Genomic DNA, 22,386 nt, shown 5'->3' on the forward strand with positions numbered 1-22,386 from the left:
ATCAGGGAGGCACCACCTCTTTTTTAGAGGAATTAATGAATTCCAATTAGGCAGATTATTTGGTTCAGTAAATTATTCTATCTCATAACCTCAGCCTAAATTTCTCTCTTAAACATTGATCTTCTACTATAAGCAAAAACCACAATCAACTAAACAATGCAGGTAATTGATAAATGAATGGCTGAATAGAGTCTCTAAGGTCTGATCTAAGGACGTAAAACACGGCCCGACACCAACTCTTCACACGACGAGTCTAACCCTAACCCTAACCCTAACCCTAACCCTAACCCGATGGGGGACTCCTGCGCTGTTGCTTTGGCTCCATCCGACAGACACGATGCACTTCAGCAGGGACACCACTGGAGGGCAGTGTTGATGGCTTGGAGAGATGCAGACCGTCGTGATCTCCAGGAGGTCCCGTCGTCCCTTTACGGGGTCAGGTTCGAGACAGCGTTGCAATCGTGTCTTGGTAGCGGATCACAATCTGTGACATGCGAGTCATTACATTACATTTTATTTTGCAGGTGCTTTTATCCAAAGCGACTTACAATTGTTCAAACACTGACGGACGCAGCCATCAGGAGCAATTAGGGGTTAAGTGTCTTGCTCAAGGACACTACAGTATGCTAGCAGGAGGAGCCTGGGATCGAACCAGCAACCTTTAGATCACTAGACCACCAGCTCTCTCAGATAGTGGCTCTTCTAATTGTTTATAACTAAGTCGTTTAAAAATAAACTTGGAAATAATATCATTGGCCGTTCTAAACTAATTACAAAGTTATTATCATCTCGACAACAAAAATGTCTTACAGGAACTGGTTTCACTAAGTCAAACTATGCGGAACTCAGACAGAAAACTGAAGAAAACTACAAAAATAATTAAGACAGAGAAGATCCCTGTTGCGCATCCACAGATCTTCAGTGTTTCAAAGTTAAAATTTTAAACAAAAAAGAAAAGAAGGAGCAGAAACCCATGAGAAAAGGGCTGTAAAACACCCCCAGAAAAAACTTTGGATAATGGGAGTCAGCCATTTTTATTACTGATGTCAAGGGGGGTGTTCTTTGAACCAACCCCTTGACTTGGGGTCATATTTCCGTTGAAAAGGGGAGTTTCTTATGTAACTATTTAATTTTGTATTTTAGACAGAACATTCACACAACCGCCTCCATCACAGCCAACTCAGGGATTCAAAACATTCCATATAAAGCTGCATAAACACACATATCAGGAATTGAAATACATTCAGACATTCTTACACATTTCAACATGGAAGTCGTCGTCAATTCAAGGTTCAAATGATTTCTAAACTACTAAACATATCATTATCACTACCATTAATAAGAAAAGATAAGTGTGAATTTCTCCTCTTCTTGAATCTGTCGTCTTCTTGATGCATTGTCTTTTGGTGGTGATGTGTGTTAGATTTCCAGTCATGACAGGGCTCCTCTCGTGAGTGTGTGTGTGGATGGGAGTTTTAACCTGCTGCTCCCTAGCCCAACCAACGAGCAACAGGTATGCAGCCACCCTGACCCAATCACCTAGATCCAGGTCAGGTGTGGCTGCTCACCACACCATCCCATCCACACACCACACCACATCTCTTAATCTGTATAACTTTACTCTGTCAAAATACATTTTGGAGTCATGTTAATGTTTGGCAACCTGCCTTTGTCCAGTCTTCTGCAAACATAGACTACACATTTCAGAAATGGGGAAATCTTTAATATCCATGAATTATCACAGTGATGAGTTGAAGTAAAGACCTGCAGCTTGAATATCCCATAATATTTCCCAAAGGGGCTCTGAGCAGCGTCTCTTTAAAACAGCGTAGTATCATCAGCAAACTGGTTGATGATGATTTGATTGTAAGCAACAGAGACGCCTTGTGATCCACTGATACTAATATGAGAAGCAAGAAGAAATGCTTCAAATCATCTGTTGACAAACCAACAGCTGATGTCACAGACCCTACGTCCATTTTGTTCTACAGTCTTTGGTTTGGACGGGAACAAAGTTGTACAAACAGCAAGAAGCAGAGCTGTGCCATTCTCTAGAGAGTTATGAAATAACGGTAACATGTAGAAGACTGGACAACAGCAGGTTGACAAACATCAACATGACTACAACACTTATTTTGACAGTAAAGTTATATACAGATGAAGGGAAAATTACTATAAAAATATGTCACATACACAAATGTACCACAGCATGGAAAGGCAAATTAGTACAGTGTTTATGATCTATGTGATAAAAACATTGAATATTCAGTTCAGCTTTTAGAGAGAGGATAGAGAGAGGACCTCTTCCATCTGACACAGAGACACTGAGGAACCAGAGCAAAACATAAATCCAGGGTGGAGTGGTTCAGTGAATGTGGTGTAGAAGGTGTGGAGGTGTCTCAGTGTGTCAGAGGAAACTGAGTAGAAGGACAGAGTGCCAGCAGACCAGTCCAGATACACTCCTACTCTGTGACGAGCAGAGGGCGGAGGGAGATCCAAGTCTGTTCCACTGTTATTGTACCAGGCAGAGCAATGATCATTAGAACAAGACAGACACCAGGACTTGTCATTCAATCCAAAACAGCAGTCATCACTGCTTCTGATTCCTCTGTATGTCATTCCTATTTCAACCCTTCCTTCCCTCTCTACCTCCCAGTAGCAGCGTCCAGTCAGACCTTCTCTACACAACACCTGTTTCCAGATGTCAAATCTCTCTGTGTGATCAGGGCGTGGCTGCTCCTCTTCAACCTTCATCACCTTCCTGTTGTCAGACAGACAGAGTTGTCTGTGTGCTGTGTTTGGGTCCAGTGTGAGTTTAACACCATCTGGTGGAGAACAAGACACAATACAGCAACAGTTTATAATCTAACAAGTTCAAGTTCAAGTTCAAGATTGTCCATTTATCAGCAGTGTGATGAAGACACATGATGTCCACCATCATCTTCATTCTCAGTAGGATCTGAATGGATGGACGTCCCGTACTGCTGTGTGGATGGACTTTCCATCTAAATAGTTGATAAATAGTAATGAATCAAAAAAACAGACACTTACACTTCCTCAGCCCTGGTTTCAGGCTCCACGCGCCACCGTGCTCCACCCTGAGAAGAACACAGTCAGAGCAGAACGTTCTCTTAGATCAGGGAAACATGGACATTAAGAAGCTCCCGTATCCATCGTTTCCCATCATACATCAGTCATATGTGCTGTTTAACAACAAAGCACGTTCCCCAGCATCCCAGTATGATTGACCACATGGTTGTAGAGCGTCCTCCTTGTAGAAGAGCTTGTCAGGGAGTGCCCGCTGGTCTCTACATACCTGAGAGTGTCCAGTCTCCAGCGTGGGTCCTCCAGGCCAGCAGAGAGCAGCCTCACTCCTGCCTCTCCTGGGTGGTTGTAGCTCAGGTCCAGCTCTCTCAGATGGGACGGGTTGGAGCTCAGAGCTGAGGCCAGAGAAGCCACGCCCTCCTGTGTGAGCAGACAACCTGACAAGCTGCAAACACAACATGAAGCACAAGGTGTAGGTGAATATTGATTTGAAATTATTTTAGAAGCAGTATGCCAGCGCCGTGCACGCGGGAAGTGAACACATCCAAGGAGGAGTTGTTCCCTCTTACAACGTCATTATTCACAGACAGACGTCAGTATTCATAAATAACTGACCACTGATTGACCAATCAGTCAATATTCCATAGAGCCGTGTAATCATATCAGTCAAGTAGTTTAATGGGTGATTTAAAAACGTAAGATCCTGCAGACACATATAAAGTACACATGTTCCAAAACACTTTTTCAGAAGGACTTTCATAAAAAAACATCATTATTTGATGTCCATTAATGATCCAGTTGGTTCGAGCGGTGGAGTAACACTGACCTGAGAGTGTCCAGTGCACAGTGTGGACTCCCCAGTCCAGCAGAGAGCAGCTTCACTCCTGAATCCTGCAGATCATTGTTGCTCAGGTCCAGCTCTCTCAGACGAGAGGAGTTGGAGCTGAGAACTGAGGCCAGAGCTTCACAGCTTCTCTCTGACAGATTACAGCCTCTCAGCCTGCACACACACACACACACACACACACACACACACACACACACACACACACACACACACACACACACACACACACACACACACACACGCACACACACACACACACACACACTAATGGACTTATATCTTCAGAGAATGTGTTTTCATACAGGTCACATAAGGTTGATTGTACATTTAATACAATTCAACAGAATTAATAATAATAATACATCTACAAAGACATGATTATGAGAGTGGACTCATGGATCTATGATTTGGCTTCAGAACACCTGGATTATGCAGCTTCACATTATGTTGAGTCCTTTTGTAGGAGCCAATTGATGTATTGCCTTTGACCATTGAGTATCTTTTTAATTACTCTGGACATTAAGTTTCTTGGAGTTGTTTTTGTGTTACAATGAACATGGTGGATGAAGACAAATACCCCATTAGGTCCCACTGTGGTTATTATAATAACATTTCATGGGAAAGTAACCATTTTAAATAACCACGACACCTTTGTTTTATTCCAATTTCACGTCTCTTCCATTATATTCTCCTGGATAATTGGTAGTTTTGACATTGTCTGTTTTGCTGTTCTTCATTCCATGTCTATCTTCCTCACTCTGCACCGATTGCTCTCCTAGCCATCCTGGAAGGAGGATCCCTCTCTCAAGTCCCTTCTCAAGGGTCCTTTATGTTTCTGTCTGGGATTCTGGGAATTTTTTCCTGGTCCGTAATTTAGGGTTGGGGGGGGTCATCATTTAACTGTCCTTTGAATGTGAGGATGTAAAGGTCTGTGAGACTGTAACTGTGATGGAAGCTGTGACTTTTTGGAACGTTGTTCAATTACATTGTTTGGAAAAAGGCTGTGGTTCAACTGTATGAGCTATCTAAGAGATATGGAATAAATAAATTGTTTTGACAAATTATCATTACCCTGATGTGATTATTATATTCATTAATGTTATGATTTAGAATAATGATGTATATGTATTATATGCATTGTGTAAATGAAGTTATATTACCAGTATTTAATAGTGTATATTGACATAGTGCTTGTATACAAATCTCAATATGATTGGAATATTTTGGTCAAGGTTGAGTAACACTGACCTGAGAGTGTCCAGTGCACAGTGTGGACTCCCCAGTCCAGCAGAGAGCAGCTTCACTCCTGAATCCTGCAGATCGTTGGTGCTCAGGTCCAGCTCTCTCAGACGAGAGGAGTTGGAGCTGAGAACTGAGGCCAGAGCTTCACAGCTTCTCTCTGACAGATTACAGCCTCTCAGCCTGCACACACACACACACACACACACACACACCCACACACACACACACACGCACACGCACGCACGCACACACACACACACACACACACACACAGACACACACACACAAAGATTAATACATTGTTTTACATTAGATTTACACACATATTAACTTCTAATATCTCATCAGTTGTCAAACAGTGTATAGTTAATATATGTATGTTATCTGTGCACCTACAGAGATGTTATGGAGGCTTTGACCATGGGCAGCAGCCTCAGAAGAGCCTCCTCTGAAGCAGAGTATTTCTTCAGGTCAAACACTTCCAGCTCCTCTTCTGATGACAGTAAGATGAAGACCAGAGCTGACCACTGAGCAGGGGAGAGGTTCACTGTGGAGAGACTTCCTGATCTCAGGTGATGTTGGATCTCCTCCACTAGAGAACGGTCATTCAGCTCATTCAGACAGTGGAACAGGTTGATGCTTCTTTCTGGAGAGAGATTCTCACTGAACTTCTCCTTGATGTAACGCACTGTTTCCTGATTGGTCACTGAGGTACTTCCTGTCTGTTCCAGCAGGCCTGTTAGGAGCAGCTGATTGGTCTCCAGGGAAAGGCCCAATAGGAAGCGAAGGAACAAGTCCAGGTGTCCATTGACACTCTGCGAGGCCTTGTCCACAGCACTCTGGTAGAGGGATTGTAAATCAGGTTTCTTTTTCTTTCCCTTAGATAACTTTGATGTTGGTTGTGGTTTTGACAGCAGATTGACACCAGTGCTGGTGAATGTCAGAAAGACATGAACAGCAGGCAGAAACTCCTGGATGCTCAGATGGACAAAGCAGAACACCTTGTCCTGGTGAAGCCCACACTCCTCTTTAAAGATCTGGGTGAAGACTCCTGAGTACACTGAGGCTGCTCTGACATCAATGCCACACTCTGCCAGGTCTGTTTCATAGAAGATCAGGTTTCCTTTCTCCAGCTGCTCAAAGGCCAGTTTTCCCAGGGACAGAATGATCTTCTTGCTCTCTGTATTCCAGTGTGGATCTGTCCCAGATCCTCCATGATACTTGACATTCCCCTGTATGGACTGAACCAGCAGGAAGTGGATGTACATCTCAGTCAGGGTCTTGGGCATCTCTCCTCTCTGGGCTGTTGTCTGGACGTGATCCAGAACTGTAGCAGTGATCCAACAGAAGACTGGGATGTGACACATGATGTGGAGGCTGCGTGATGCCTTGATGTGGGAGATGATGGTGTCAGCCTGCTCCTCCTCTCTGAATCTCTTCCTGAAGTATTCCTCCTTCTGGGGGTCACTGAAGCCTCTCACCTCTGTCACCATGTCCACACACTCAGGAGGGATCTGATTGGCTGCTGCAGGTCGTGTGGTTATCCAGAGGCGAGCAGAGGGAAGCAGGTTGCCCTTGATGAGGTTTGTCAGCAGAACGTCCACTGAGGTGGACGCTGTGACATCAGTCCACATCTCATTGTTCTGGAAGTCCAGAGGAAGTCGACACTCATCCAGACCGTCCAAGATGAACACAACTTGGAACTTGTCGAAGCTGCAGATTCCTGATTCTTTGGTTTCAATAAAGAAGTGATGAACAAGTTCCACCAAACTGAACTGTTTCCCTTTAAGCAAGTTCAGCTCTTTGAAGGTGAATAGAAATGTGAAGTGTATGTCCTGGTTGGCTTTGTCTTCAGCCCAGTCCAGAGTGAACTTGTGTGTTAACACTGTTTTACCAATGCCAGCCACGCCCGTTGTCATCAGTGTTCTGATTGGTTGATCTTGTCCAGGTAAGGGTTTAAAGATGTCTTGACATTTGATTACTGTTTCTTGTGTTACTGTTTTCCTGGAAGCTGCTTCAATCAGTCTGACCTCATGTTCCTGGTTGACCTCATCACCCCCTCCCTCTGTGATGTAGAGCTCTGTGTAGATGTGGTTCAGAAGTGTTGGTTGTCCTGCTTTAGCGATTCCCTCGTACAAACACTGGAACTTCTCCTTCAGATGAGACTTCAGTTTACGTCGGCAGACAGGAACAAGATTTACTGAATGAACAAACAACAGAGAACATCAATGAGTAGATGTTATTGTCAATGAGAATAATGTCAATATTTCCTGCTAAATGTGTACAACTCACAAACCCATGATGTCTATTTAGCTCATCACAGTTGGAACAAGCAGACTGAATGACTGTATGTGTGTGATGTGGAGGTTAACTGTGCAGTTGGTCATAAATCTGCAGCTTTACTGATATTAACACCATGACAACCAACATGTAGCTTTACTGGCTTATTAGTAACAGACCATTCTACTCTGATATGGAATTGTTGAAATCTCCCATTATAAAGGTACTAGTACTACGATAAATCTCCCATTAAAAAGGTAATAGTAGCACCATAAATCTCCCATTAAAAAGGAACTAGTACTACTATTAATCTCCCATTTAAAAGGTACTAGTATTACTATAAATCTACCATTAAAAAGGTACTAGTACTACTATAAATCTCCCATTTAAAAGGTACTAGTATTACTATAAATCTACCATTAAAAAGGTACTAGTACTACTATAAATCTCCCATTTGAAGTTACTAGTATTACTATAAATCTCCCATTAAAAAGGTACTAGTACTACGACTAATCTCCAATTTAAAAGGTACTAGTACTACTAAAAATCTCCCATTTAAAAGGTACTAGTACTACTATAAATCTCCCATTAAAAAGGTACTAGTAGTACCATAAATCTACCATTAAAAAGGTACTAGTAGTACCAGAAATCTACCATTAAAAAGGTACTAGTACTACTATAAATCTCCCATTTAAAAGGTACTAGTATTACTATAAATCTCCCATTAAAAAGGTACAAGTACTCCAATAAATCTCCCATTTAAAAGGTACTAGTACTACTATATATCTTCAATTTTAAAGGTATTAGTACTACTATAAATCTCCCATTAAAAAGGTTCTAGTACTACAACAAATCCCCCATTTAAATGGTACTAGTACTACTATAAATCTCCCATTAAAAAGGTGCTAGTACTACTATAAATTTCCCATTAAAAAGGTACTATTAGCAGTCTAAAAAAGTAGACACCTTCTATGTTGCTTCAATTTTGATCATATATTATTCCACTGGAAACGATATTAAAGTCTTAGTTCCGAGACTCCCGACTGTCTCCTCACAACTGTTTCCTAGCGACTGTGTCCTAGCGACTGTGTCCTAGCGACTGTCTCCTAACGACTGTCTCCTTACTCCCCTACTGTCTCCTAGCAACTGTCTCCTTGCGACTGTTTCCTTGCGACTGTGTCCTAGCGACTGTGTCCTAGCGACTGTCTCCTAGCGACTGTATCCTATCAACTCTCTCCTAGTGACAGTCTCCAAGCGACTCTGTCCTAGCGACTGTCTCCAAGCGACTGTCTCCTAGCGACTGTATCCTATCAACTCTCTCCTAGTGACTGTCTCCAAGCGACTCTGTCCTAGCGACTGTCTCCAAGCGACTGTCTCCTAGCGATTGTCTCCTGGAAATATCTCTGAACTCTACATGTAGAGAACTGGTAGAGCTCTCATTTTCTTCTCAGAAACAGTTGTACTAATAAAGCAGAGAACCAGAGTGGAATGTTCCTTTAAATGTGTGAATCACAGTCTCTTACTGCTCTGCAGAGAGTCAGCCACATCCTCCTGCTTCATCCTCCTCAGGAAGTGCAGTGTGATGTTCACAACTCCCTCTCTGGCGCTCCTCCTCTGCTCCTCTTCCTCACCGTCCACCTCATCATCCTCTTCCTCCCTCTGCCTCTCTGAGCATTGTGGGTCACTTGGACTCAGAACCTTCCGGAGCCTCTTCAGCTCCTCCTTCACAAAGGTGACCATGTTGTCCTCCAGCAGCTGGAACAGAAGAACATCAGTGAGAACTTTACTGTCCTGGATTCACATCCCACTGGTGTGAAGAGGAAGCATGGAGACCATCAGCACCACAACACATGCTGCTTCATGTCATTTGGAGCTTGTTGGACATTTACACACCAGGAATAAGGAGTCCAGGTCTGTTTGATGCTGCTGTCCAGACTGACCACTGGTGACCTCTGACCTCTGCTGGTCTCTGTGGAGAACACACACACACACACACACACACACACACACACACACACACACACACACACACACACACACACACACACACACACACACACACACACACACACACACACACAGTTAGAGGTGATGTCTTGTAGCAAAAACACTCTTGGATGTGACAGAGGTTGAAGGTTCTGATGGGACTGAAAAACGACCCGGGACTTTGACTCACAGAGCGACCCACCACACGAGTCTGGTTCCCAAATACAGATTCACACTCCACCTCCTTTGATACGGTGCTATCCTTGGCTGTTTTCACCTTTCTTTTCCTCTCCATTTCACCTTGGTTCACAATCAACACAGTTGTTTGTTCAGTTGCACTCCCATCAATGAAAACAAGGCGGTATTCACCAGTCGTGTTCCTCAAAACTGACGTACAAGTTCAAGTTTAGAGGGGTCCCTCGTGCAGCCCCAGCCACACCTTTTTATTTGACACATTTGGATCCTACCACACAAATATTTATAGACAGAATACAACATTTGAACAAATGGAAATATGCCTTAATAAGTATAAAACTTTAATACAACTAAAAATACAATTAATCATAAACAGGCAACAGACGGGATTAGTCATTTTAAAACAACGTCCCACAATGCATCAGGGCAGGTTGGCATGGTTGCAGCAGTTGATATCAATATCCAATATCACAGGAAGCTTGAATTCAGTGCACCACACGTTCTTTTAATGTTGAAGCAGTAATTTATATATTTCTACTTAACTAAATGGATATACACAATAATTTAAACAACAAAAGCCCTCCCTTTCACTGACGTTGTGCTTTAACACTGGTTCTGACCAATTGATTTCCTCCTGACTTGTTCCCTCTGCTCTGTAGAAAATGATAACAACCATCTCCTCTGTTTCCATCATCTGTTTGAAAGTCCTACCTCTTCTCCCTGGAGGGGCAGCCATCTTTGAAGTTAAGAGGAATATCCATAGACCGGTCACTCTTCATGGAGACACAGCTGGGTTCAGGACAGTCTGCTCTCTCCTGATGGGATCTACCAGATAAACAATAAGCACCATCCAGACGTTAGGATTTGAGGATGTTTAGCTCTTTTATTTGATCAAATATTTGATAAATCCTCACCTCTGCTCCGTAGAATGATCTCCAGCTTTTAAGACCAAAGGTATTTTCATAGACCAGTCACTCTTGATGGAGACCCCACTGGGTGCAGGACCCTCTGGACTCTCCTGCTGCTCTGGGCTTCAACACAACACACACAGAGCTTTTCCTCAGACTAATGAAGGTGTAGTGACATCACTGCTGAGCTCTGAGATGGACAACAGTTCCAGATTCTCAGAGATCCTCATCTTACCTCTTAGCTTTGCTTGGGCCGCCATGTTCCCCAGACAGAGTTGTTTTAGAGTTGGGACGCCCCTCCTCTCTCTACTCAGACACATTCAGAGTTGACTGCAGACCTTTAAATTCAGACAGCATGATGATGTCACAGTGTTTCAATTAACCACAGGTGGTCAAAGTCACTCTTCCAGTTTCACAGCATTTAACTCAAACTGAATGATTTACAGTCTCCAAGAAGTCACCGTTCATCCATTGTGTCCAAACAGAAACACACTTTTCTTGACCTTGGCTCATGTGACCATGTGGTGGTCTCTCTCTCCCAGTCCATGAAGTGGTTCTGTCACTCTCGCTGGTCTATCATCTCTGCTTTGAGATTCTCTCGCTTGTGTTGATGTTTCTTTGTTCCAGTCTTCACTCTTTGCATTTCAAACATTCCTTTCTATTCTCTACAAGTTAGAAAGGAATGACTTTCTGCAACACCAGATTGTTCGAGATTTCCTGTAAATCTCATCCCTTTCAGTAAGACAGGCAGATAGACGGGTATATCATAAGTGAGACATGATCAGTAAGGCAGGTATGTAAGCAGTGACACAGGTACATGTATTTTACATATAAACTTGAAACTAAGGTCATTCCCTTCTCCGACCTGGTGTTCTACATGAAGCGGATGCAGATCAAATGTTTTTCAGTCCAACCTGTGGAACCTCTTCAAATAGAAGGTAAATGATCAACAAGAACCAACGTCACATTCTAGCTTTCTTCAAAAATACATGAGCTCATACAAATATAGTGTCGGGAGCTGTGTTCCTACCTCACCCTTCATACGTCCACTGTTCCCTGGTAGGTTCCAGTCTGTTGAATCCACTGAGACATTTGACCTTCTTGATGTGTAGAGAGAAGACGCTGCTGTTCCTCCACCGCCCGTCCTGGCTGCTTGTGTTCATTTGTTCCTCCTCAGTAAAACTTTGCTTCTCAAGTGTCATCACATGAGTTTGAAGTCAAACCGGTCCAACCAGGAGCCGGGAACCAACTCCCACATCAGCGAGTGCAGACGGACTGTGTGTACAGCAAGTGTTGCACAGCAGCTAACTGAGCGGTAGGTCCAGCTCACACTGAGAAGGTGTGAACGCAGGTGGAGATATGGCTCCATCTCTAAACCTCAGTGAGCAGGTACAACGACGCTGGATTCACTCTCCAAAGCACAGGCAACTTGACCCTCCTGCATTTTAAATGTTGTGGAACATTGATATTGTTGTGGATCTGTCAAGCCAATTAAAACCAATCAAAAAAGCACCAACACATATGTGGCTGAAATTAAATGAAATCACATCAAATGTGATAACGATTTATACATATGTGCAGCATATGTATATGTAGGAGCATATGTAGGAATCTCCCTATTTTAACAAATACCTCTTTGACCATCAAGATCAAACGCTACCAGGCCCAGAAAGGGGGTTCTGCTGATGGAGACCTGAACGCCACAACAGGATGTGAGCCTGATACAATTAATACTATTATATAATTATAGAACCCAGAATCACGATTGTGGCGCCGCCCCTGTGCGAGCAACTCGTGTTGTCTTGAATTTGATACAGTGGATGCTACTGGCAACAGTCACATCTTCAGACACCTTCACTGTACCTCAACCCCACCCCTTCACTGTACCTCAACCCCACCGCTACCCAGAGAAACAACCCTGACAGTGTGGTCAACAAAACAGGCAAAGAGCTGGTGCATCTCTGTGGCTCCTTAGGCCTGTACATGCTTCATGGTCGGGTCAGAGGGGAGTCTCTACGGAGGTTCACGTACTGTCCAGCTCTTGGGACTATCGTAGTTGACTGTGTTCACTGATATGGACCCCTTCTCTATATATTCAATATTTTTTTTCACAAATCAGCCAATAAAGGTCTTATTAAAAATCGCTCCATAATAAAACAGAAACCCAAGAAGGAGGAGAGGTTTGATGAAGACTGAAAAAAATTAGGAGAAACCTGTCCAGTCAAAACCACCATCAACCACAAAACACAGACCTGCATCAAAATTATGCTGAAACCCTGAGAGAATACAAACAGAGCCGAAAGCAGAAAAAAAAGAAAACATTACAATCAAAAAGTTAAAGAAATTGAAGAATTGGAGACATCGACCAAAACCAATTCTGGGAAAAATGGAACTCAAAGAAAATATACATTTGGCAGTTCAAAATGTTTATGTTTGGAAAAAACATTTTGAAAAGCTGTATGAAGAAATATCACTGAACAGTCTGACCTTCAATCAGAAACAAATATAAGAAAAAATAAGAATACTTGAAACAACTATCAAAAACAATCAGAACCCACTTGATTACCAAATGACAATAAAAGAATTGTAAGACAACATTAAAATGCTAAAATCAGGAAGCACTGAGCTGCAGCAGATCCCTGCTTCAACTGTTCAACCTGCTCCTTCAAGCTGCTTCCCTGGGATCTGGAGTCGGGGGCTTATTTGCTTAATACGCAAGAGTGGAGACAAACTGGACCCTAACAACTACCGATGCATCTGTGTGAGCAGTGATCTGGGGAAGGTTTCCTGCAGCATTCTCAAAGCCTGAACACTGGCCTTGCTTGTGGAACACAATGTCTTGAGTAAAGGACAAATTGACTGTTAATACTGATCATATTAACACCCTACACGCCCTCATCGATCAACACATACACCAAAAATAATAAAGGAAGATTTTTGCATGATTTATCTATTTTAAGAAAGCGTTTGATTCAATTTGGAAAAAGAGATTCTACTATAAAATTCCCCAAAGTGGTATAGGGGGTAAAGTTTACAACATCATCAAATCAATCTGTCAAAAATAAGAGCGGAATAAAAATCGGCAAAAAAATAAGAGACTTCTTCAATCAAGGGCAAGGTGGTCGCCAGGGAGGTAACTTATCTCCAACGCTCTTCTGACAGCCAGGCCCCAGGCGGTCAGGGTGTGTGGAGACACCTCCAACTCGCTCACCCTGAGCACAGGATGCCCCCAGGGCTGCGTCCTCAGCTCACTACTCTACTCCCTGTAAACAAATGACTGTGTGGCCATGTCCAGCTCCAACTCCATCATTAAGTTTGTGGACGACACAGTCATGGTGGGCCTGATGTCAGATAACAACCAGAAGCCAACATGGACGAGGTGGTGGATCTGACACTCTGGTGTCAAAAGAATTGCCTTGTCATGAACGTCTCAAAGACTAAGGAGCTAATTGTGGACTTTAGGAGGGCACCACAACCGAGGACATATACACCATTGTGGATTAATAGGATTACTGTTGACAGGGTGAACAGTATTAAAGACCAGTGAGTTGACATTACGGAGGATCTGGACATGGACATGGACTTCCTCTCTCCAATGGAGCCACCCCCACCCCCCTTGTACACCAGGAGGTGCAGAACCAGAGCCTGCAGGATCATGAAGGATCCTCACCACCCCAACAACCGACTGTTCTAGCTGCTGCGGTCAGGCAAATGCCTTCGCTGTCATGCAGCAAAAACAGAAAGACTGAGACAGATTCTTTCCACGAGCCATCAGGACTGAACCTGTAACTATAACGTGTATACACATACAACACATTACACACCTATACACATGCTACTGCTGCTACTCATCTTCTATTGGTTGCACACTTCAGATTTACAGTATATATATATATATATATATATATATATATATATATACATATATATAGACACACACACACACACACACACTCACACACACACACACATATATATATATATAAATATATACACACACACTTTGGATACACTCTTTTTGGATACAGATTATAAATATTTTCTTTGGATGTACTGACTTGATTTTGACTTGATTTTATCTATTTTGCGCAGAATATTTTTTTTTGTTTGTATAGTTCTAGTTTTTATACTATTTTATTTCATACGCTGCACTGTCTCTGTAGGCACTGCCACTTTGCATTTCACTGCATACCTGTATGCATGTTATGAATAAAAATCTTGAATCTTGAATCTACATTATCTTGAATCTACATCTCCCAAATAGGAGCCTTTCTGTGTGGAGTTTGCATGTTCTCCCCGTGCTCACATGGGGTTTCCTCCACCTCACTTCAGTAAGGACCCCCACCAAAAACATGCACCCATCATTGTCTGACCAGCAATGGACATTTATCACCTGGTCCCCGGGCGCGTCCACGTATGCTGCCCACTGCTCCTGGCTGTGCCCCCAGAGGAAGGACAAGCCAGGATGGGTCAAAAGCAGAGAATCCATTTCACCGGCCACCATCAAAGCATGTGCATGTGTGTGTGTGTGCAAGCATGTGTTGTGTTGTAGTGTGGTGTGTTGCGTGATAAATAAAGACTGTTTCTTTCTTCATTAATGAACTAGGGTTGTTGATGGAGCAATCCTCAGCCCTGCAGGCCACACCCTAAACAACAACAAAGTAAAATTCCTGCTCTATGCAGACAACCTGGTGTTGCTGTCACCCACAGAGCAGAGTCTGCAGAAGCCTCTGGATCTGTTGGAGCAATAATGCCACAACTGGGCCCTGCCAGTAAACTTAAAGAAATCCAAAATAATGATCTTCCAGAAAAAGCCCAGATCTCAGGAAAACAGACACATGTTCACGCTCGGAAACACCGCACCAGAACACACCCTGTCCTATGATGACCTCAGTGCCTCTGGAAACTTTGGTCCGGCAGTGAATGCACTGAAAGAGAAGGCCTGTAGAGCCTTTAATGCATTTAGAAGAAACTTTCACCAAATAGACATCAACCAGACCAACCAGAATCTGAAAAAAGATATTTGATAATATATGATTTGATATTTGATCGTTCTAATAGCCCTTTATGGAAGTGAAGTGTGGGATCCACTCAGTCAGCACAACTACACTAGATGGGACAAGCATCCAATAGAGACCCTGCGTGCCCAATTCTGCAGAAGTATATTGAACATACAAAGAAAAACACCAATGAACGTAGGGTAGAATAAAGTCGATATCCATTAATAATAAACATTACCCATAGATACCCATACCATTTTGGATGCATGTTAAATCAAGTCCCCAAGATACAAGTGCAATTTGAAACACTGCAAACCCAAGAACGGAACCCCAAAAAGAATCCCTTCAGTCAGCTGGTCATGAGACTTACTGCCAAACCAACACAGATCCATCTCAGACCAGAACTTCATTGCTATCTCACCCTTAAAGATGAACTGGCAGAATATCTCTTTACTGTCAGAGATGAAGCAGAGACAGATCCTGACCAAGTATGTCCTCAGTGACCACAGTCCAGACATTGAAAAAGGCAGACACAAAAATACAAAAAAGCAAAGATTATGTGGTCAGTGTAGGACAGGTGAGGTCATTGTAGGACAGGTGTGGTCATTGAAGGACAGGCGTGGTCAGTATAGGACAGGTGTGGTCAGTGTAGGACAGGTGTGGTCATTGTAGGACAGGTGTGGTCATTGAAGGACAGGCGTAGTCAGTATAGGACAGGCTTGGTCAGTGTAGGACAGGCCAGTGCAGGACAGGTGTGGTCATTGTAGGACAGGTGTGGTCAGTGTAGGACAGGTTTGGTCAGTGTAGCACAGGTATGACCAGTGAAGTGTTTGCTGCCATTCCGACAGGATTTGGTAGGAGTTTAAATCACGAACTCACTTATTCAGCAATAGGTTACATGTTCTGTTGCTCTAATTGTGTTAGGTCCACGGCCTCCCAGCACCACTAGAGGCCACTCTTGACCCATCCGCGGCTCCTCCCTTAGGCTACTTTCACACACCTGGGATCAATTAGCGTCATCACCCACACAGTATTTATTCTCCAGCTCCCCAGTCACTCATGGAAATCTGTTTCAATGGGAGGGTGGGCAGACCAATCTGCTAGAGCAAGTGAATCAGGGGCTTGCATTGGTTTGGTTCCCAGGCTACCATACTTGAATTTGATCTTTAGGAACACGCAACCATCAAAATGGCTGCTACCAGTTGATCAAATTGGCATTCTTTGGTCAATTGGTGGCACTATGGCAATCAAATAACACGGTCAATTGATTCTATTATGTAATTATAGAATCCACAATCGCGATTGTGGCGCCTTCCCTTGCGGCTGCCTGCGCGAGCACCTTGTGTCGATTATGCACATTTTGGTATTTTTTTAGTATTTTTAGAGCTTATAGAGCGTATTGTGCGTAATCACCGGGTGTCATGACATTTCACTGCATATGACCATAGGTATATGTATGGACAGGTGTGGTCAGTGTAGAACAGGTGTGGTCATTGTAGGATAGGTGAGGTCAGTGTAGAGCAGGTGTGGTCATTGTAGGAAAGGTGTGGTCATTGTAGAACAAGTGAGGTCAGTGTAGAACAGGTGTGGTCAGTGTAGGACAGATGTGGTCAGTGTAAGACAGGTGTGGTCTGTGTAGAACAGGTGAGGTCAGCGTAGGACAGGTGTGGTCAAGTGTAGGACAGGCCAGTGTAGGACAGGTTTGGTCAGTGTAGGACAGGTGAGGTAGAGACAGATGCACTTTCTACTGCACCGTCAACAATACAAAAACATCAGACTTTTCTAATTATAAATTCAATTGACTCAGCATCATTCACCGCACTGTGTGATGAAGTAAAGATGGACGTGCTCCTTGGGGGAGGGACACACAGCTCCCCCAGATGGACGCTTCATCTTAGAGTGTCATCAACTGAGCTGTGACCTGCCCCCTACATACTGGTACATTTAAAAAAAAAAATTTTCCAGAGAGAGATTTTAGATTTTTAAAAAACGATTAATTGAACAAACTTCCAAAACAGCGTTTTGAGTATGAAGCAATAAGAGGAAGTGAGAACATACACAAGAGAATAAATAATCATGAAGTACATAGGATAAACAAAGACATAATGAATAGTATTATTGTTGATAGTAGAAGTAAATGAAAAAAATAAATAAACAAACACATTAATAGGGAGGGGGCTACAAATAGCCAAAAAAACAAAAGAAATAGTCAAATCTTTAAAAGACAAAATATACGTAACATTATAATGAACATAATATATAAATGCCTCTCCTTGTTTGTGCAGTTTTACTGCATGTATATTATTGCACATATGTGTGAGTTGGTATGTGAGTGAGTGGATAGTAGTAGTAGTGTAGTACGAAGAATGTCAAAAACACATACAACTGTGATCACTGTTATTTAACTACTAGTAATTAGTGATGCACGACTCATGCACGACTCATCTGTAGTGAACAAATCCTTTAAATGACCTGGGAGTGAAAAGAGTGAATCTTAGACTCAAAATCTGGAAATTTTCACTGAACTGAAGTAAAGCACAAGAAAAAAAAAGTCTGCATTTGTTAAAATTCATCTTGATTGTTACGTATTCACTCATTGCATTCCACCATTATAATAATCTTGACAGAATTCAAGTGTTTTTGGGAGAGTTCCATTCACATCTCAGAGCCGAACTGACTCCTCCATCGTTCAGAAAGTCCTCCCTCGCTCACCGTGCGTCACACCGACTGAACCGAAAAACCAACAAAGAATCGGATGAACGGATTGGCTCCTCGCCTATGTGACATCCGGCTGTAATGTGGTCGCAGAGGACGGCAAAAGTTAAAATAGTTTGACTTTTTTGACGGCAAATGCGTGTACCGTGGCTGTTGCCGATGTTCTCTGCTGAGCTGCACCGTGCTGTCGTCCACGAACATGTTTGGTTTGCCGTTTGGACTAAATCGCAAATGATGTCATGTGATTTGTCGGTCCATTTGCGAAGCAGCGTTGCTGTGCTGGCGTTTGAAGAGACGACGTGTGTCTCCTTCAACGGGATGAATGAATGGTCTTCAACCGTAGCTTTCAGAAGAAGCCATTCAACACCAGGTTTGCCCTTTAATGAGCTCGGCCTGGGAACCTTGCCCGCACGCCTCGCCAGGCAGCATCGTCTGGAGCTGCTTTATCCACGACACCGATCCCCAGTCTCTCTCTCTTTATGTTTTCATTCTTTACGTACGTAGCTCCGGGGCAGGGCCGTGTGTGCAGCCGTCCTGTGGGATCACGTGATGTGTTTCTCATGAAGTAGAGCAGATATACCCAACCAGACCAGGTGACGACCAAATGGGATTTCCCCGATCACGGATAGAAGAGTACTCTAAGAGTACTCTAAGAGTACTCTAAGAGGAAAGTTGAAACAGGTTGTTTTTTGGGAGCAACTGCAATATTATGACTGTGTAAATTAATAAATTACGCTGTAGGTGTAAAGTAATAGTATCACTGTAATAGTAACGCTGATCCTACTGTAACTGCTCAGAGCAATATATGTGAGGTGACGGTATGTGTGTGTGGCGGGAGGCAGGGGAAAGAAATACCTCAAAAATTGTGTTGTGGCATTTGAATTCCAGGCTCAGATCGGGGTTTGTGGCCTTTATCTGGAGTGTGGCTTCACAGGTCATAGACGTTAATATCATTCACTCTTTCAGGAGTAATGCTGCGATACTGTAGACGAACACGAGGCCTTTTAGACTAAACCTTTGTCCAGAGTTTCACACAATAAATATAATTTCTCTCATCGGTGCCATTGAATACCAGAGTGAGGATGTCGGCTGGTCAGGTTGTGATCTTTTCAAAGCCAAAGAAGTCCAAGAAAACCTTCAGTTTTATTTTGGAATGTTTGGAGTGTTTTGTGACTGGAGAAGTTCATCGTCAGCCTGGTTGCAGTGTAGTTCTATGGTTGGGCGGTGTTTGCGGCTGTGGGTGGGGTTTCCTACGCCGCAACTAACGGTGGTTCTCATCCTGAAGTAGGGCTGCACGATTAAGGATGAAATGATAATCATGATTATTTTACTCAATACTGTGATCACGATTATTGATCATGATTATTGATCCATTCGGGGAACATAATTATTTTATGGCACTTTCTAAATCAACACAAAACTGCCTTCACAATAATAATGTATTTTATAAACCTTGAAATAAAAAAGTGTTTTAACTGACTTCAGGACTACACCTACAAACAAAACATAAAAGAATGAAAATATTTGAAAACACATCCACAATAAATACATTTTGCTTGCATTCTGTAATTGTTTATGGTTATTGCGACCAGAAATTATAATTCAGGAATTTATTTTCTTTCATCCAGTTGTCTTCTGGAAACACTTATTTTTTTGTCAAACATAATAAAGTTTAATTAGTCACAAAATATTAGCTTGCCGACAGGAAGAGCCAGACCTGTGAACGACGCCATCACAAGCAATGCAATGCCATCATGTGAGCTGTTGGGGACGTCATTTGCACACACACGCGTTGTGGGGATGATAATAAATACTGTTTTTTTATTAAATTATTCCACATTAACGGACCGATCTGGATCAAACTTGGACGACGGCATGTATGGGCCGCCCCCAATCCACATTTTGTTCAGCTTGTCCGTTGACTGCGTCGGATCCATGACATCCACAGACGAGCGACGTCAGGTTTTCATGAACAAAAACAGCAGAGGCTGGAGCCCCAATAATAAGCGAAATAGACAAATGTCGACAAGACAAAGAAATAAGGTCAAATAAAGGTGAAGAAAAGCTGACATCAAGGTGTGTTCCTCCCATGTGTTGATCATTCTGCCCTTTCTCCTAAAATTTCAGACATCGCTCGACTCCTTTTTAAACTCATTGTATTTTTTTCAATTAGTGTTGTTGTTGCCTCTAAAGGCCCTCATATTTGTGGCAGCTCCCCCCCCCCACATCTGCCTATCAGGATACTGGATCAACGTCTTAATCGCTGTGAGACGAGCGCCGCACAAGTACACACACACACACACACACACACACACACACACACACACACACACACACACACACACACACACACACACACACACACACACATGCATAGTTTTGGGCAGCTCATAAACAGCCCACGATCCAGCGCCAAAGGGAATAACTGCATGTAGATGAGCTGTGTGTGTGTGCGAGCCACCTGGACAGACAGGAGGACATCTCTGTTGCAGGTTCAGAGGAATTAAGGTGCATTATGAGCTGCTGAAGGGGAGAACGGAGGCAGCGCTGGCGACTGAGACTGTGTGTGCGAGTGCACAGGATGATCCTGATACAGAATGATAGTGCACAGAACACTGCTCCATCAATAACACAACAGATGACTTGGATTCCTCATCAACTGTTTCATCCAATTTATTTTAAAAAGGTGTTTTTAAAGATGTCACATCAAGAAAATTCAAACCTCCACATTCAATGGGTTTCATTATCACACATATTTGAACAGAGTGAGTCTTATGTTCCCATCAAAACATGAAAAACATGTCATCAATGTTTCTGGCTTTGACCTCTAGAGAGCTGCATGTGTTAAAGGACATCTTGTTAGAATTATTCCCAAGTAAGTAACTTCATTCTTTACTGGTATGTTACACATTTCAGAAATGGTGCAATCTTTAATATTCATTAATTATCACAGTGATGAGTTGAAGTAAAGACCTGCAGCTTGAATATCCCATAATATTTCCCAAAGGGGATCTGAGCAGCGTCTCTTCAAAACAGTGTAGTATCATCAGTGAACTGGTTGATGATGATTTGATTGTAAGCATCAGAGACGCCTTGTGATCCACTGATACTAATATGAGAAGCAAGAAGAAATGCTTCAAATCATCTGCTGACAAAACAACAGCTGATGTCACAGACCCTACGTCCATTTTGTTCTACAGTCTTTGGTTTGGACGGGAACAAAGTTGTACAAACAGCAAGAAGCAGAGCTGTGCCGTTCTCTAGAGAGTTATGAAATAACGGTAACATGCAGAAGACTGGACAACAGCAGGTTGACAAACATCAACATGACTCCAAAACTTATTTTGACAGTAAAGTTATATACAGATGTAGGGAAAATTACTATAACAAGATGTCATATACACAAATGTACCACAGCATGGAAAGGCAAATACATACAGTGTTTATGAACTACGTGATAAAAACATTGAATATTCAGTTCAGCTTTTAGAGAGAGGATACTACACCTCCTCCATCTGACACAGAGACACGGAGGAACCAGAGAACAAACTGAATCCAGGGTGGAGTGGATAAATGAATGTGGTGTAGAAGGTGTAGAGGTGTCTCAGTGTGTCAGAGGAAACTGAGTAGAAGGACAGAGTGCCAGCAGACCAGTCCAGATACACTCCTACTCTGTGACGACCAGAGGACGGAGGGAGATCCAAGTCTGTTCCACTGTTATTGTACCAGGCAGAGCAATGATCATTAGAACAAGACAGAATCCAGGACTTGTCATTCAATCCAAGACAGCAGTCATCACTGCTTCTGATTCCTCTGTATGTCATTCCTATTTCAACCCTTCCTTCCCTCTCTACCTCCCAGTAGCAGCGTCCAGTCAGACCTTCTCTACACAACACCTGTTTCCAGTAGTCAAATCTCTCTATGTGATAAGGGCGGGGCTGCTCCTCTTCAACCTTCACCTTCCTGTTGTTGTCAGACAGATAGAGTTGTCTGTGTGCTGTGTTTGGGTCCAGTGTGAGTTTAACACCATCTGGTGGAGAACAATACACAATACAGCAACAGTTTATAATCTAACAAGTTCAAGTTCAAGTTCAAGATTGTCCATTTATCAGCAGCGTGATGAAGACACATGATGTCCACCATCATCTTCATTCTCAGTAGGATCTGA

General features: G+C 42.9%; 2 protein-coding genes across 2 annotated transcripts in view; both read right to left on the reverse strand.

Annotated features, from left to right (window-relative positions):
* Positions 1 to 194: 194 nt before the first annotated feature.
* Positions 195 to 7,169, reverse strand: LOC307242939 (NLR family CARD domain-containing protein 3-like; the record flags this gene model as incomplete). Its single annotated transcript, XM_080017586.1, has 6 exons — positions 5,531 to 7,169; positions 5,141 to 5,314; positions 3,317 to 3,490; positions 3,052 to 3,098; positions 2,650 to 2,825; positions 195 to 206 (listed from the first exon to the last, which is right to left on the reverse strand). Exons 1-6 carry the CDS (start codon positions 7,051 to 7,053, stop codon positions 195 to 197), a joined length of 2,106 nt encoding a protein of 701 aa, XP_079873712.1. The 5' UTR covers positions 7,054 to 7,169.
* A 14,549-nt stretch (positions 7,170 to 21,718) lies between these two features.
* The window catches only part of LOC307242941 (NACHT, LRR and PYD domains-containing protein 3-like), a gene marked incomplete at both ends in the record, with an annotated part of 8,699 nt that continues 8,031 nt past the window's right edge, over positions 21,719 to 22,386 (reverse strand). The window contains one exon of the mRNA XM_080017589.1: positions 21,719 to 22,248. Within this exon, the coding sequence (XP_079873715.1) occupies positions 21,719 to 22,248 (530 nt within the window). The remainder of the gene's footprint in view (positions 22,249 to 22,386) is intronic.

Source organism: Zeus faber (assembly GCF_960531495.2).
Source record: "Zeus faber genome assembly, chromosome: 17".
Lineage (NCBI taxonomy): Eukaryota > Metazoa > Chordata > Actinopteri > Zeiformes > Zeidae > Zeus > Zeus faber.